Raw genomic sequence first — 16469 nt, 5'->3', positions numbered from 1 at the left:
ACTGAGTGGCAGGTGCTGCCTGAATGTATGTGAGTGTCAGTGTTATAGGGATTTGGGATATTGGGTGTCTGCATATGTAGGGATGTCATGGTCAGGGTGGAGGTGGGCAAAATGTTGAGTGTTCTTGATGACTGGTCACTATTTTTAAACTCCAATAATGAGCACTGCTGGCAGGTCTGATACGTTTCATGCCATTCTCTTCTCAAAGGTCAAGGTCTGTTTTTATTTATTAATTTTTTTTTTCTTTTCTCAGTCTAGCTCAAGGTTTACGTTCCCTACATCACGTGTGTCCTTGTTAACACAACCTCCATCTACCCACGTACTTCATCTTTTACTTCATAGAATTAATGAAGTCTCCCAAGCAGAAACACACTCACTTTTCATTAAGCCAGTAATTCCCTGTGGTGTTTTCATATCAGTAATGCAGTGCTGTGAGCAGATGTTTGGGTTTGTAAAGGAGCCTAAAAACTGTGCAGGTGGACACTGTCAGCAGAAAAGTTCTGTCATTAGAACATCTCAGTATGCCGGGGAGCGCTCGGCGGCGGCGGCTCACTGGTTCCCGTCAGCTGCTCGTCTATGCCGCCTTCATCCTCAATAAGTCATAAATGATGTGCTAGTGACACCCAAGCTTCATTCAGCAAATCAATCCTTAAATCCAGACCTTACAGCTTCTATATGTCCATTTATTGCTCCAGAAGATTAGCCCTAAACCTGATTTATGATTTAATCTTAACAGGATTTACAGTTTGACAGGTGCTTTAGGTGTGCAGGTTTTAGGAAGTTTAAAAGAAACAGAAGCACCCAAATTTGCCGACTATCACATCACTGATTGGCCTGTACAGACTTCTGTACGTGTTGCTGTTTTGTATCTCAAATTAGCTTTATAAAACAACTTCATGTAATTCCATGCTAAACAGATAAAACAGCATGTCTGATGGAGCTAAGAATATATAAACTTATTTTTTTAGATGTGGAAATTCTTTGGCAGTATCTGTGCCCCTGCACACTAAAATCTTTATGACAGGAGGGAAGACTGAAATACTGAAAGAGGCTCTCGTATTTAAAGGCTCTAGGCTGCACGTCTATTTGTGGCAGTCCTGCGCTTTAGAGTTTCTCTGGTGTGATGATCGAGTCAGATGGAGAGCAGTTACTATCGAGCACAATTTACCTTGCAGCCAACCCACACTCACTAATGAATCCCACGCCCCTGCAGGAAATGCACACAGTAATACACTGTAAAACACACCTAGCACTTGTTAAACACCCAGCTGTGTCTTCATACAAGCGAGTTGGGATTAACTGAGCGAGATATTTTTTTTATGAGACCAGGGCAGTAAACACAACTTCTATTTTAAAGGAGTAGCAGGCTGTACTAGTAGTGAAACTTAAAGAACTGGACTGTTCGTAAAGTCGATGGTTCAAGCCCAACCACTACCTAGTTATCATTGTTGGACCCTTGAGCATGGCCTCTAATTCTTTGTTGCTTTGCATTTTTTTCTAAATAAAAATGGCTGCTGTTGATGATATGGAAATTGATATAGAAAAATTTATATGTAAATGTTGCCAATTTATATTTTAACCGATCACTGACCACCATTAGTCAACGGTTAACCGACAAGCATATGACTTCCCGTCACAAAGTTTAATATCAACAAGTCTTAATAATTTATTTAAAATACTGTACATAGTGAATGTGGCAGTACTGCTGAATATAAACATTATGAGCAGAACCAGTTCAACATTCGGAATGTAGCAAACAGTTCATGACTAATCATGCTAATCAAGACATATTAAAACTTTATTAAAATAAAAAAATATCAATAAGAAATATTTAAAAATTATTATTTATTTATTTTTCATGTATTTACTATTAGAGTTATTAAATTTTTATTATATTTTTTTTTTATTGAAATTACCGTTATTATCATTATTTTTTATATTGGAAATGCATATTGAACAATGACACAAAATATCCACATTAATTTAGTAAATAAAGTTTTACGCATATCCACATGTGCACTTTTAAACTGACACAAAACAGCATCACTGTTTGTAACTTGTTGAAATTAGAACCCAGAATTAGCACATGTGCACTGAGGGTCTGAATTCGCAGAGAAAAAGAAAGCTCTCTGGCTTTTCTCTTGTTTCAAATGAAGCATCACCTGTTGGAAGTGAATTTTTTTATCCGATAGCATTGTTTGAAAAAAAATAATGGTTAATCATTAACATCCCTATTGTCTTCTAAAGACCTTAACGGGAAAAGACAAGCTAACATTGTCTGCACAGTTCTGGATTTGTCTTGCATACTGTTTGCTACATATTGTGTAACTATACTGTTGGTAGTGCACTAATTACACGTGTTGTTTAGTGTGATAGGGTGCAGGTTATATAACACAGCCCTTTTTAAATACACCCGTTTCTTTGAGCCCTGCATTCAATAGACTTGGATTTAGTCCCACCCAATATTCTCCAATATAAGTTTCTACAAGCTTCTGCATCTTCTAAGCACTACAGTCTAGCTTAAGAAGGCTATATTTCTAGACCGGGATTGCTGCTATGGATTAAAATCAGACAGCAAGAGCAATATATTGTACTTCCAGTGGTTCAAGCCTGCCTTTATGCTGAATTATGTAAGAGGTTACCAAACATCCTCTCATTACAGAAATACTGTATATATGGTTATTTATGACAGTATGTAAAAAGCAACAGCCAAAAATAAATTATATGTATATTATGTATGTGTAATACGAGGGTTCTTCAAAAACCTGCATTTTCTTAATTTTTTTTTATTAAGAATTTCAAAAACAAATTACATCACTTTTATATATTATATATTAATCATAAAGGTGAAGTAGAAAGTTTATTCCAAGAGTTTCTGACTTTTCTCATACACATAAACAGACACATACTCTGTTACATCATTACATAGCATGTCTAAGCCAATCTGATGCAACAGTATTTTATCTGACCTCAGGCATGCATGCTTTCTATGCAATGCTGGATACTTTTGCATATCAGTTCATTAACTCTGATGTATAATATGTATTACCTATAGAAGGCGTTTAATATTCATCTGTCTCTACATCCCTGTGTGCACGTGGGCTTCATGCTTTCTTTGATCTGGGTTCACTGTTCATTTCAACACAGGTCTTTGTTAATAACTGCTATACATTTTTACCCCTGATGTTTCTCCAACCCCTGAGTCTGACAAAGATTTTATCCTGCCTTTTCTGTTTTATCTCTTTTTTAACCCCCTGCTAGCCGTTGATTTCTCTCCGTGTCGCTTTATGTGGACGGCCACCTATTCGCCATCTATTGTGAGGGGGGAAACTTTGATCTACTTCAAAGATTTTCACCCACCTCTCTACCCAAGCCTGGCTGTTTTCATGACTATTTTTTTATTTAACAGTGTGTGTGCGAGTGTGCTTTTGCATGAGCAGGAAAAAATTGCTTTTCAAACTTGTCTAATCAAGCTTAATAACTGCTGTAAAAGATGGTGGAACTGTGAAAAGCGGTGAGCTAAAATGGAACATAGCAGTAAACTAAGACATGCTGTTAGCAATGTGCCAAGTAAAGCTTTACTGCTGGTTTAATTTATGTTAGCGCTCAGTTGTCTCTGATGAGAAATGCACTTTCTGTTCTGCTTCAAAAAGTTCACAGTAACACATTAGTGTTAGTAGAGTTTAATATCTACATCTTTGTGAAAAGAATTATTAGCAAGTGTTTTGCTAATCTGTTGTTGCCTGCATATATCTTCACTCTGATAAAACGTAGAACCAAATAGAAAACTAAGTATTATAGACGAAAATGATGAATTTCCTAAATTGTTTATCACATCAACCATAACATTAAAACCACCTCCTTGTTTCTACACTCACTATCTATTTTATCAGCTCCACTTACCATATACACTTACACTTACCAGCACAACACACACTAACACACCACCACCATGTCAGTGTCACTGCAGTGCTAAGAATGATCCACCACCCAAAATAATACCTGCTCTGTAGTGGTCCTGGGAGAGCCCTGACTATTGAAGAACAGCATGAAACGGGGCTAACAAAGCATGCAGAGAAACAGATGGACTACAGTCAGTAATTGTAGAACTACAAAGTGCTTCTACATGGTAAGTGAAGCCGATAAAATGGCCAGTGTGTGTAGAAACAAGGAGGTGGTTTTAATGTTATGGATGATTGGTATATATACAGTGTATCACAAAAGTGAGTACACCCCTCACATTTCTGCAGATATTTAAGTATATCTTTTCATGGGACAACACTGACAAAATGACACTTTGACACAATGAAAAGTAGTCTGTGTGCAGCTTATATAACAGTGTAAATTTATTCTTCCCTCAAAATAACTCAATATACAGCCATTAATGTCTAAACCACCGGCAACAAAAGTGAGTACACCCCTAAGAGACTACACCCCTAAATGTCCAAATTGAGCACTGCTTGTCATTTTCCCTCCAAAATGTCATGTGATTTGTTAGTGTTACTAGGTCTCAGGTGTGCATAGGGAGCAGGTGTGTTCAATTTAGTAGTACAGCTCTCACACTCTCTCATACTGGACACTGAAAGTTCCAACATGGCACCTCATGGCAAAGAACTCTCTGAGGATCTTAAAAGACGAATTGTTGCGCTACATGAAGATGGCCAAGGCTACAAGAAGATTGCCAACACCCTGAAACTGAGCTGCAGCACAGTGGCCAAGATCATCCAGCGTTTTAAAAAAGCAGGGTCCACTCAGAACAGACCTCGCGTTGGTCGTCCAAAGAAGCTGAGTGCACGTGCTCAGCGTCACATCCAACTGCTGTCTTTGAAAGATAGGCGCAGGAGTGCTGTCAGCATTGCTGCAGAGATTGAAAAGGTGGGGGGTCAGCCTGTCAGTGCTCAGACCATACGCCGCACACTACATCAAATTGGTCTGCATGGCTGTCACCCCAGAAGGAAGCCTCTTCTGAAGTCTCTACACAAGAAAGCCCGCAAACAGTTTGCTGAAGACATGTCAACAAAGGACATGGATTACTGGAACCATGTCCTATGGTCTGATGAGACCAAGATTAATTTGTTTGGTTCAGATGGTCTCAAGCATGTGTGGCGGCAATCAGGTGAGGAGTACAAAGATAAGTGTGTCATGCCTACAGTCAAGCATGGTGGTGGGAATGCCATGGTCTGGGGCTGCATGAGTGCAGCAGGTGTTGGGGAGTTACATTTCATTGAGGGACACATGAACTCCAATATGTACTGTGAAATACTGAAGCAGAGCATGATCCCCTCCCTCCGGAAACTGGGTCGCAGGGCAGTGTTCCAGCATGATAATGACCCCAAACACACCTCTAAGATGACCACTGCTTTATTGAAGAGGCTGAGGGTAAAGGTGATGGACTGGCCAAGCATGTCTCCAGACCTAAACCCAATAGAACATCTTTGGGGCATCCTCAAGCGGAAGGTGGAGGAGCGCAAAGTCTCGAATATCCGCCAGCTCCGTGATGTCGTCATGGAGGAGTGGAAAAGCATTCCAGTGGCAACCTGTGAAGCTCTGGTAAACTCCATGCCCAGGAGAGTTAAGGCAGTTCTGGGAAATAATGGTGGCCACACAAAATATTGACACTTCAGGAACTTTCAATAAGGGGTGTACTCACTTTTGTTGCCGGTGGTTTAGACATTAATGGCTGTATATTGAGTTATTTTGAGGGAAGAATAAATTTACACTGTTATATAAGCTGCACACAGACTACTTTTCATTGTGTCAAAGTGTCATTTTGTCAGTGTTGTTTCATGAAAAGATATACTTAAATATCTGTAGAAATGTGAGGGGTGTACTCACTTTTGTGATACACTGTATATATATATATATATATATATATATACAGTGTATCACGAAAGTGAGTACACCCCTCACATTTCTGCAAATATTTCATTATATCTTTTCATGGGACAACACTATAGACATGAAACTTGGATATAACTTAGAGTAGTCAGTGTACAGCTTGTATAGCAGCGTAGATTTACTGTCTTCTGAAAATAACTCAACACACAGCCATTAATGTCTAAATGGCTGGCAACATAAGTGAGTACACCCCACAGTGAACATGTCCAAATTGTGCCCAAATGTGTCGTTGTCCCTCCCTGGTGTCATGTGTCAAGGTCCCAGGTGTAAATGGGGAGCAGGGCTGTTAAATTTGGTGTTTTGGGTACAATTCTCTCATACTGGCCACTGGATATTCAACATGGCACCTCATGGCAAAGAACTCTCTGAGGATGTAAGAAATAGAATTGTTGCTCTCCACAAAGATGGCCTGGGCTATAAGAAGATTGCTAACACCCTGAAACTGAGCTACAGCATGGTGGCCAAGGTCATACAGCGGTTTTCCAGGACAGGTTCCACTCGGAACAGGCTTCGCCAGGGTCGACCAAAGAAGTTGAGTCCACGTGTTCGGCGACATATCTAGAGGTTGGCTTTAAAAAATAGACACATGAGTGCTGCCAGCATTGCTGCAGAGGTTGAAGACGTGGGAGGTCAGCCTGTCAGTGCTCAGACCATACACCGCACACTGCATCAACTCGGTCTGCATGGTCGTCATCCCAGAAGGAAGCTGACGCACAAGAAAGCCCGCAAACAGTTTGCTGAAAACAAGCAGTCCAAGAACATGGATTACAGGAATGCCCTGTGGTCTGACGAGACCAAGATAAACTTGTTTGGCTCAGATGGTGTCCAGCATGTGTGGCGGCGCCCTGGTGAGAAGTACCAAGACAACTGTATCTTGCCTACAGTCAAGCATGGTGGTGGTAGCATCATGGTCTTGGGCTGCATGAGTGTTGCTGGCACTGGGGAGCTGCAGTTCATTGAGGGAAACATGAATTCCAACATGTACTGTGACATTCTGAAACAGAGCATGATCCCCTCCCTTCGAAAACTGGGCCTCATGGCAGTTTTCCAACAGGATAACGACCCCAAACACAACCTCCAAGATGACAACTGCCTTGCTGAGGAAGCTGAAGGTAAAGGTGATGGACTAAACCCAATTGAGCACCTGTGGCGCATCCTCAAGTGGAAGGTGGAGGAGTTTAAGGTGTCTAACATCCACCAGCTCCGTGATGTCATCATGGAGGAGTGGAAGAGGATTCCAGTAGCAACCAGTGCAGCTCTGGTGAATTCCATGCCCAGGAGGGTTAAGGCAGTGATAATAATGGTGGTCACACAAAATATTGACACTTTAGGCACAATTTGGACATGTTCACTGTGGGGTGTACTCACTTATGTTGCCAGCCATTTAGACATTAATGGCTGTGTGTTGAGTTATTTTCAGAAGACAGTAAATCTACACTGCTATACAAGTTGTACACTGACTACTCTAAGTTATATCCAAGTTTCATGTCTATAGTGTCGTCCCATGAAAAGATATAATAAAATATTTGCAGAAATGTGAGGGGTGTACTCACTTTTGTGATACACTGTATATATACAGTATATATATACACACACACACAATAGTTATTCTGTCATTTACTTAGAAAAAGAGTCTATGTGGCCAAAAGTATCTGGACACCTGACTTGGACTATTTAAACCATAGGCTATAATGTAGGTTTGCCCCCTGTTGACATAAATAATACAGTACTGCAATTTATTTGAGTTTCTCCACATCAACCCTTCTCTTAATTTTCAAAATTGCCCCAATTTAGTGACTCAGTTGCTTGTATTACCTCTTTGCTGACTGATCTACAGACTAGCGCCCCACACACATTCTGACACAGGCAGCCGCTGCCCATTTCTTTTACACCCCATCCATGTTTTTACACAATATCCCCCCCACCAAACCCCATCTGACCAGCCAGATCTATAGTAGCATTTATTATGAAGAGGTGTCTACATAGTTACAGTATTTATTATGTTCATTTTAAATTCCATTTCTTCTACATTTGCTTTATTCACTTCATCACTGCTGCAATACGTATTTAAATCCTTAACTGCAGATCTTCACAGCTTTTCCATCCAGGCAAGAGATCAGTACCATAAACTGGTCACCATGCACAGCAACATGTGCACTCTGTTCCAGAACATGGTGGAGTTCTTTGCCGTCGACCCCAAGAAGACGTCTGTAGAAGAGCTTTTCACAGACCTGAGCAACTTCAGAGCCATGTTTGAGGTAAGCAGTTAAGTTTTACGTTTCTGTGTGATGGTATCAAGCTCCTTATTGTCTCCAGCAGAATCCTGTTCTTTTTTTGTTGTGACTATGTAAAGGTTTAGTTTACACTGCAGTTTACCCTAAAGAGACCCAAATCAGATTTTTTTTGTTCTCATATGTTCCCCAATATAAAAATCAAAACTTACAATAACATTGAAGCTTTTCAATTTCAATACAAAGTCACTATAGTATGTGGTACTGAATTCTATGCACGTCGATCTGTTGGAATGTGACCTTAGTCTGAACAGCCAAATTGAAATTAGCGTGATTTTTTTTCTTTAGTTCAACAAAAAATAATAATAATAATTTAAATAGTTCAAATAGGTTGTATTCTGGCTGGGCATCTAACAGACACAATGCGCTATATGCATATGCTCCTCTGCATTCCGAGTCAGCCAGCTCTTTCACTTTCGGCGCTCATATTCAGCGCTTATAGCCTACTCATCAATAGACTTGCGATGGCGATTTTTACTCTGCCGCTTCAAGACTCGCTCAGACTTACGGTCATTCGGATTGTTCCAGCAAGTAAGCTGAACACATTTTAGTGCATCTACTTCTAATCTAAGCCTGCTGGACATCTTAGCTAGTATGAAACCCAACGTTTTAATCTGAATCAGCAAAACGATGAACGATAAACTGCTGCTTCATTGGGAGCGTGTCGATTTGTTTTGTCTCAGCTGCAGGAGCTCCTCTCTGAGAGACACGTTTAATAAAGAGCTGAGTCGACAACTGCAGGACTTGGAGATGAAACGTAGTCACTAAGTTAAGGCACTTCTAGTCTGTCAATCATAACTTTCTGTTTCACTATGGCAGGGTTTTTCTATTTTTTTTTTCCAAACGTCCCACATTATGTCCATATATTTTTCACCTAGGCAACACAAACAATGTGTTCTACACTCTCTGCTTTGCTCTGCACAATCTGATCCTACCGTGGTCTTCAAGATGTAACATAAAGCCTCCACAAAGGGGCGTTCACGTACAAGTTGGTTTCGTGTTTCTGTGCTGTAAAATTTGTTTATTTAATGATTATTATTATTCTTTGCGACCTATTTTTTTACAGCTCTGCACTGTGGTATAACTATAAGGTGACAGAAGTCAAATTTCTGTATTCATCACCATGATCAGGATTTAACAGAACACAAAACAATGCATCTTACTTTCTCTGCTCTGCACAATCTGATCCTACTGTGGTTTACAAGATGTAACATAAAGCCTCCACAAAGGGGCGTTTGCGTACAAGTTCGTTTTGTGTTTGTGCTGTTAAAATTCCTTTATTTAATTATTATTATTATTCTCTGCATCCCATTTTTTTTAAAGCTCTGCACTATGGTATAACTAAGGTGACACAGAAGCCAAAATTCTGGATTCATTACCATGGTCAGCATTTAAAAGAACACAACATAGAGGGGTGTTACCTTCATAAATCATGCATTGCCTACAAAACATTACACACAGAAGGATGCAGACGTTATCCGTGGGCTGTAATGAACTGTCTGGAACAGACGTGTATATTTGCTTCTACACACAGTGAGGAGGATGGTTAGAGAGGCAAAACTATCTCTGGGCATTATTTGAGTTAATTTACCACACAGACCCTTTTCATGACATTTTTATTCATCTTTACCGTGGTTGCCAAAATTTCTGGAGCTGGAACTCTATAAGGTTTAAGAGTTATTTAAAAAGCTGCAGACGGTGAAGTCATGTGGTTTAAAACGATCACTTTTCCCTCCGCTTATCAGCGTCTAATCCACTAGATTTCTCCTACTGCATTATACGATTCTCCCAATGCCGTCTACAAGTGGACCCAAACTCCCACTATCAGCATATCTACATCTAAACGCAGCTGAAGCGTGGTGTGTATGCAGCAGTAGTAGTGCGGTGCAGGCCTGGGGAACAGAGATAAAGCTAGATAATTAGCGACCCGACAGCGCTCTTCAGTGACAAGCTAACGGCTCAACACATGACCCGCCAAAATGGATTTCACGCTTCCGTGCTTTTTGTCTTCCTCGCGCTACAAATGAGCTGGAGTGTGTGTCTGCGTGCGTGCGCGCGCATACCAGTACTTCTCTTGTACTGCTTTCATTCCTATTCCAGCATAGTAATCTGATGAAAGAGGCGCCCGGGCTGTCTGCTTTATGAAATGCCATTTGAAATGCAAAGTCATTTTCCAGTTGGCTGCGGCGAGGATGAGAAGAATCTCATTGCTTTTATTATTTTAAATGATTTCATGATGAAAATTCTGAAATTCGGTGAACAGACAGACTGTCGGGAGGACAGATGCATGACAATGTGATCCAGCCTTGTACCTATCAGAATGCTCCCTGGTAAAAGCAGCTTTATGTGGTTCTTGTGTGATTTGAACCAGTGATCTTAACTCATAAGCTACTGCCCCAAAAAACATAAAAGCATTACCTGTACATTATTTAGCATTTAGCAGACACTTGTACCTGTTAATGACCTTGCTTATTGGTCCACAGTGACAGCCTGGCAATTGTGGGGCTTGAACCAGCAACCTTGCGATTATTAGTACAGGCACTTAACCACTGAGGTACCATCATTAATACTGCAGTGCAGTGTGGTACCAATCTGTAGTGGATTATGTTACACTGAAGAGTCCTCATGCAGCTTTTAGTTGTTATAATCGTGTGTAGTGATGGGGTCATTAAGAGACGTGTACATAAAATTTTGACTGGTTGATTGGTCGAGATGGAGGGACAGTAGTTAGCCTGTTCCATTTTATTTGATGCCAATATTTATAATAGGTGTTGATAACATTTTGTATGTATATTCACTCACTATCTGAGACTACCTTTGTTGATTATTTGAGGGTATGAAATTTGGGAGTATACAATTACCGACTGTAGCTCATTTGTTGCTCTGTACACCAAATCGTCTTTGTACTAATTGTATAAATCAAAAGGAAACCCCTCTGACCAGATAATGTTTTGGTAATGGCCCACCTGTCTTATATGTACATTAATATTAGCCCTTTAATGAGCTGCGCTTTAAATATATAAACCCTGTTTGGGTATCAGTAATGGCATAGTTACCTTGAAAAAGTAATCTGATTACTGATTACTCCTTTAAAAAGTAACTTAGTTACTTTATGGATTACTTGATTTTAAAAGTAACTAAGTTAGATTACAAGTTACTTTATTAGTTATATAATGCGGAATATTTCAAAGATATTCCTTTGCAATACTTTATCATTTGGCTGCCAACTTGTGTGTACTGATGAGACTCAATTGAATCCCAGAACATGCTAGTGTGAATGCATGGAAAACAAATTTAAATTTTCTTTCAAGAATATGATCCAGACTGACCAACACTTACGCTAAATCAGCATTGAAAATTGACTTTACTTTTAATAGCCTTCTACAATGCTGGAGCTTCTTAAAACGGAAGATTTTCTTTTAAATAGAAGTGTTATTTACCTTAGGGGGGTAGCCGAAGATTACTTTATGGTGGCCATGGCAACCACTGGCCACCCCCTGGCTCCGCCCCTGCCAAGAAGAAAGCAAAAATATCTTTTCACTAAGGAAAATGACAAAAATAGTAACGCACAGTAACTTGGATAAGTAACTTTAATCTGATTACTGGATTGGAAATAGTAACGCGTTAGATTACTCGTTACTGAAAAATGTGGTCAGATTAGAGTAACGCGTTACTAAGTAACGCGTTACAGACCATCAGTGTTGGGTATACAATTACTGACTGTAGCTCATTTGTTGCTCTGTAAACTTTTTGACCCTCTGCCCCCCCTTTACACAATCTATTAATTAATATGAACTCCAACAGGACCCCAACTGAACAGATGTTATTTGGGCTGTGAACCATTCTCTCTCATTACAGAGTATTAGGTGCAGCAGTGTTGTTGGTATTTTACTGGCCTCTTTATTAGGAACACATACCCTGTTAGCCCTGGTTGTAGGTGTACAGTTAGAGACTAGAACTGTTTTTATGTGCAATGAGAATTAATCTTCCTCTAGTCTCCAGTCACTTCCTGATAAGATGCTGTTGGCTTCGTATGTTTGACTGGAGTGGGTGTAGCACTGTTGCCTTACAGCAAGAAGGTCCTGGGTTTGATTCGGTTGAACGGCTGGGGTCCTTTCTGTCTGGAGTTTGCATGTTCTCCCTGTGTCTGTGTAGGTTTCCTCCCACAATCCAAAGACGTGCAAGTGAGGTGAATTGGAGACACAAAATTGTCCGTGACTGTGTTTGACATTAAATTTGAACTGCTGGATCTTATGTAAGGAGTAACTGTCTGTCCTGTCACGAATGTAACCGAAGTGTGTAAATCGTGACATTAAAATCCTAATAAATAATTGTTTTGGACTGGAGTACTACTCCCCTCCCAGCACTGACATGGTGTGGTGTTTAAAAATCCCAACAGAAGCATTGCTTCAAACGAACAGACTAAACCGACACTGCTGTTGCATTTATTTCAAAACACTTAAAAATAAATGCACTTTTGTGAAAAATGCTAAATGGGAGATTTAGTAACTTAATATATAATATTTAACTGGACAGTGTGTTACTGTATGACCGTGTGAGAACAGTCAAATCATTATAATGCAAAAATGTTGACCAGGCTGCTGCTGCTGCTTTATAACCTGCATTGATAAACCAATTCTTTGCTAAAGTCTGTGGTGCTGTCATTATGTGAAAAACTTTTGCTGTAATAATTTTCCTCACCTAAATTGGCAACACGTTTTACTGCATCAACATTTTCTCTTTTTGGTTATAAAAAAATTAAAGAATAAAAGCCTGACTGACAGGCCTCATGAGATCTGGCTCAGCTTCAGCAGTATCAGTTGGTCATTTTGGAGGAGACTGTTTAGAAGGTCATCAAAATAGGTTTTCCCCTCTCGGGTCTGACCGGACACACACACACACACACACACACACACACACACACACACACACACACACAGAGTCTTTTTCAGGCCAGTGAACTTCCACTCGCCCAAAGCTGCTTGTTTAAATCAATGCCGAAAAGTGACAAGGGACCACAGGTCAGGCAAACACTTCACCACCACCAGCACACTTTTTTTACACATTCCCCTCATCCGCACAAAAGCATTCTTCCAGTTCCACATTGCACACACGTTTTATTTTCTTCTTCTCTTCGAGCCTCTAAGCCCATAAATTTTTTTTTTCAAAGTGACACTGACAGGACAAAAGTGTCTGGATGTGCTTTTGGCCAACACAGCGCTCATTCCGAGAAGTGTGCACAAACGCAGCACTTCTGCACTCCCCTCTCTTCCCCTGTTTCTGTTTTCCGGGTAAATTAAGTGAGGCTGGATATGATAGAGATCTTTAATTTAAAAAGACAAGACATAGGGCAGCTGAATTTGTTTGTAGGAGATGGTCAGGAATGGGAAAAAATGTGTTTACTGCAGGAGCGAAGGTTGATTTATGTTCTGCTGCAGAGGTGAGAAGAAAAAGTAGTTTTCTATGCTTTTCTTTTACTTGTACTTTCAGACTTTTACTCTCTGCCTTCCAAAGAATCTATAAAAAATCTAAACTTCTTTAGAACACTCATTACTCAGCAGTGGCTTTTATATAAATAGCTGTAACCAAGGCAAGTTATAAAACATCAAATCTTCAGTTTGGTTGGTCGGGCTGGGAATTGATTCTCTGATCGTTGAGGGTTAAGTCCATTCAACTGGCTTCAGTTCAAGCACAGATGGTACAGTGAAGCAAAATGTTCAACAAAATCCATAACATTTAATTTAATAAATAAAGACATTTTTGTATTTTTTTTGGTATTTTTGGTCTATTTTATTAGTGCTCAAAGTACACCCTGTTCAGGTGTACCAGCCTGTATCTTTGTTCCTGCTATTACAGTTGATGTAAACACACAGTTGATTAAACTATTTTATTAAACGCTCCCACATCAGCCCACAGCTGCGTTCTCTTTACTGGCTTCTTGTAGCTGCCCACATTGTTTAAAACTATGATGCTGGCCTACAAAGCCAAAAATGGACCAGCTCCAAACTAACTTGGAGAACTCATCACACCCTGCTCTGTACCACGCAACCTCCGAGCCACTAGTCTCGCTCGATTTGATTCTTCACCCAGAACTCGAGGAAGACTCTCATCAAGGCTCTTTTGCGTACCAGCACACAAGTGGTGGACGAACTTGCTTCATCTGTCCGAACATCTGAGTCTCTTACTGTCTTCAAAAGACGATTAAAAACTGACCACTTTACTAAGTACTTAAGCTGGACTGTTGTCTACGTAAACTAGAGTAGGGAAATGTTTACTGTGGAAGCACGTCTGTAAGTCGCTCTGGATAAGAGCGTCTGCTGAATGCCGTAAATGTAAATAAGACAAAGCTAAGCTAAACTCCTTGTTGAGTGTTTCATACTTCCTGAGTGTTAAACAGCCAATGTTAGTAGGTCAAGAAATCAATTTTTATTTGAAGCCACTTACTTACATGAAGGTGTGTCCCCTATTGTTGCACTATAGACCTCTTGTTCAATGCAGGTACTGTATGTAGTCCAGCTCATGAAAAAAGGTCGGGAACTTCTGCAGTAAGCAACTTCTCTTTGTAGTTTGGCAAAATTTTACCCAGTGTTCCTCAAAATAAATTCATGAGCATGCACTTTTACAGATTTCAACTTTTACCAGAGTATTTATTTTGGATTAGAATTTGATGCTTGGTTTTGTGTACTTATACCACCTCCACTCTGCTATAATGCCACACTAATTCTTCAGGCCAGTAAAGCCCTTGTGAATAATTGAATTCCTGTTATGAGAGGTGGAGAGGAGCGGAACCTTACCGCTCTGACCCACTTGAGTTAGCCTCCTTATAATTAGCATGCATACAGAGGGGAACTAGAGAAGGTGAGAGAGCTTCTGAAATAGAACGGTGAAATGAACAACAGACGAAGGTGCTTCCTTATGCTGCCGCGGGCCATGGTACATCTCAAGCTCTGATTATTCTCATTACCTGATTAGAAAAGAGCAGGGGTAGATATATACCTACACACATGTACGTGTATATATATATCACATTAAAGAGAATTAAATTAAGCATGAGACAGAATATATACCCCCAACAGTTCACTGCAGAGTCGAGAAATGATAAGCAACTGTGGAGAATCTAGATATACACTGATCAGCCATAACATTAAAACCACCTCCTTGTTCCTACTCACTGTCCATTTTATCAGCTCCACCTACCATATAGAAGCACTTTGTAGTTCTTTGTTAGCCCCCTTTCATGCTGTTCTTCAATGGTCAGGACTCTCCCAGGACCCCCACAGAGCAGGTATTATTTGCGTGGTGGATCATTCTCAGCCCTGCAGTGACACTGACATGGTGGTGGTGTGTTAGTGTGTGTTGTGCTGGTATGAGTGGATCAGACACAGCAGTGCTGCTGGAGTTTTTAAACACCTCACTTTCACTGCTGGACAGAATAGTCCACCAACCAAAAATATCCAGCCAACAGCAACCTGTGGGCAGTGTCCTGTGACCACTGATGAAGGTCTAAAAGATGACCAACTCAAATAGCAGCAATAGACTGGACAGTGAGTGGACACAGTATTAAAAAAACTCTAGCAGGGCTGCTGTGTGTTATCCACTCATCATGTCGTTGTCACTGGAGTGCTGAGAATGATCCACCGCCTAAATAATACCTGCTCTGTGGGGGTCCTGACCATTAAAGAACAGAGAATGGGGGCTAACAAAGCATGCAGAGAAACAGAGGACTACAGTCAGTAATTGTAGAACTACAAAGTGCTCCTATATGGTAAGTGGAGCTGATAAAATTATACAGTGTGTGTAGAAACAAGGAGGTGGTTTTAATGTTATGGCTGATCGGTGTATATCACATTAGGAGAATTAAATTAGATATAATAAAGCATGAGACAGAATATATACCCCCAACAGTTTCTGTCTCATGCTTTATTCTATCTACTTCCTAATTCTCTAGTTCCCCTCTATATATAGTATATATGTTATACTGGTTTTAATTCATTATTTAGAAAGCTGTGAAGAACTGTATTACCTGGCGAACAGACCACACTTCTTTTTTTTTTTTTAATCGGATCAAAACGTGTAAATGAAATGAGTCTTCCAGGGGACCTCATAATAACAGTTTGATTTCACACCTCTGTGTAAGCTCCAGGAAGTGCTGGGAATTCATTATTGCACATACATCAGTGGCACACTGAACCGTCGAGCAGAAATGACCAGCGAATTATGAGGCTAAAGATCCAAGAGCTTTATCCCTACACCACCATCTGCTGGGACGACCTTTCAGCA

At 40.2% G+C, this 16469-nt stretch overlaps 1 protein-coding gene across 4 annotated transcripts in view; it reads left to right on the top strand.

Annotated features, from left to right (window-relative positions):
• Positions 1-16469, top strand: part of diaph3 (diaphanous-related formin 3) — a 336289-nt gene that overhangs the window by 217707 nt on the left and 102113 nt on the right. For all 4 annotated transcript variants that reach the window (XM_063013308.1, XM_063013307.1, XM_063013310.1 and 1 more), the window contains exon 23: positions 7993-8156. In XM_063013308.1, the coding sequence (XP_062869378.1) occupies positions 7993-8156 (164 nt within the window). The remainder of the gene's footprint in view (positions 1-7992; positions 8157-16469) is intronic.

Source organism: Trichomycterus rosablanca, chromosome 17 (assembly GCF_030014385.1).
Source record: "Trichomycterus rosablanca isolate fTriRos1 chromosome 17, fTriRos1.hap1, whole genome shotgun sequence".
NCBI lineage: Eukaryota > Metazoa > Chordata > Actinopteri > Siluriformes > Trichomycteridae > Trichomycterus > Trichomycterus rosablanca.
The sequence above is the reverse complement of the archived record's forward strand: the minus strand, read 5'-3'. Positions and strand labels throughout refer to the sequence as shown.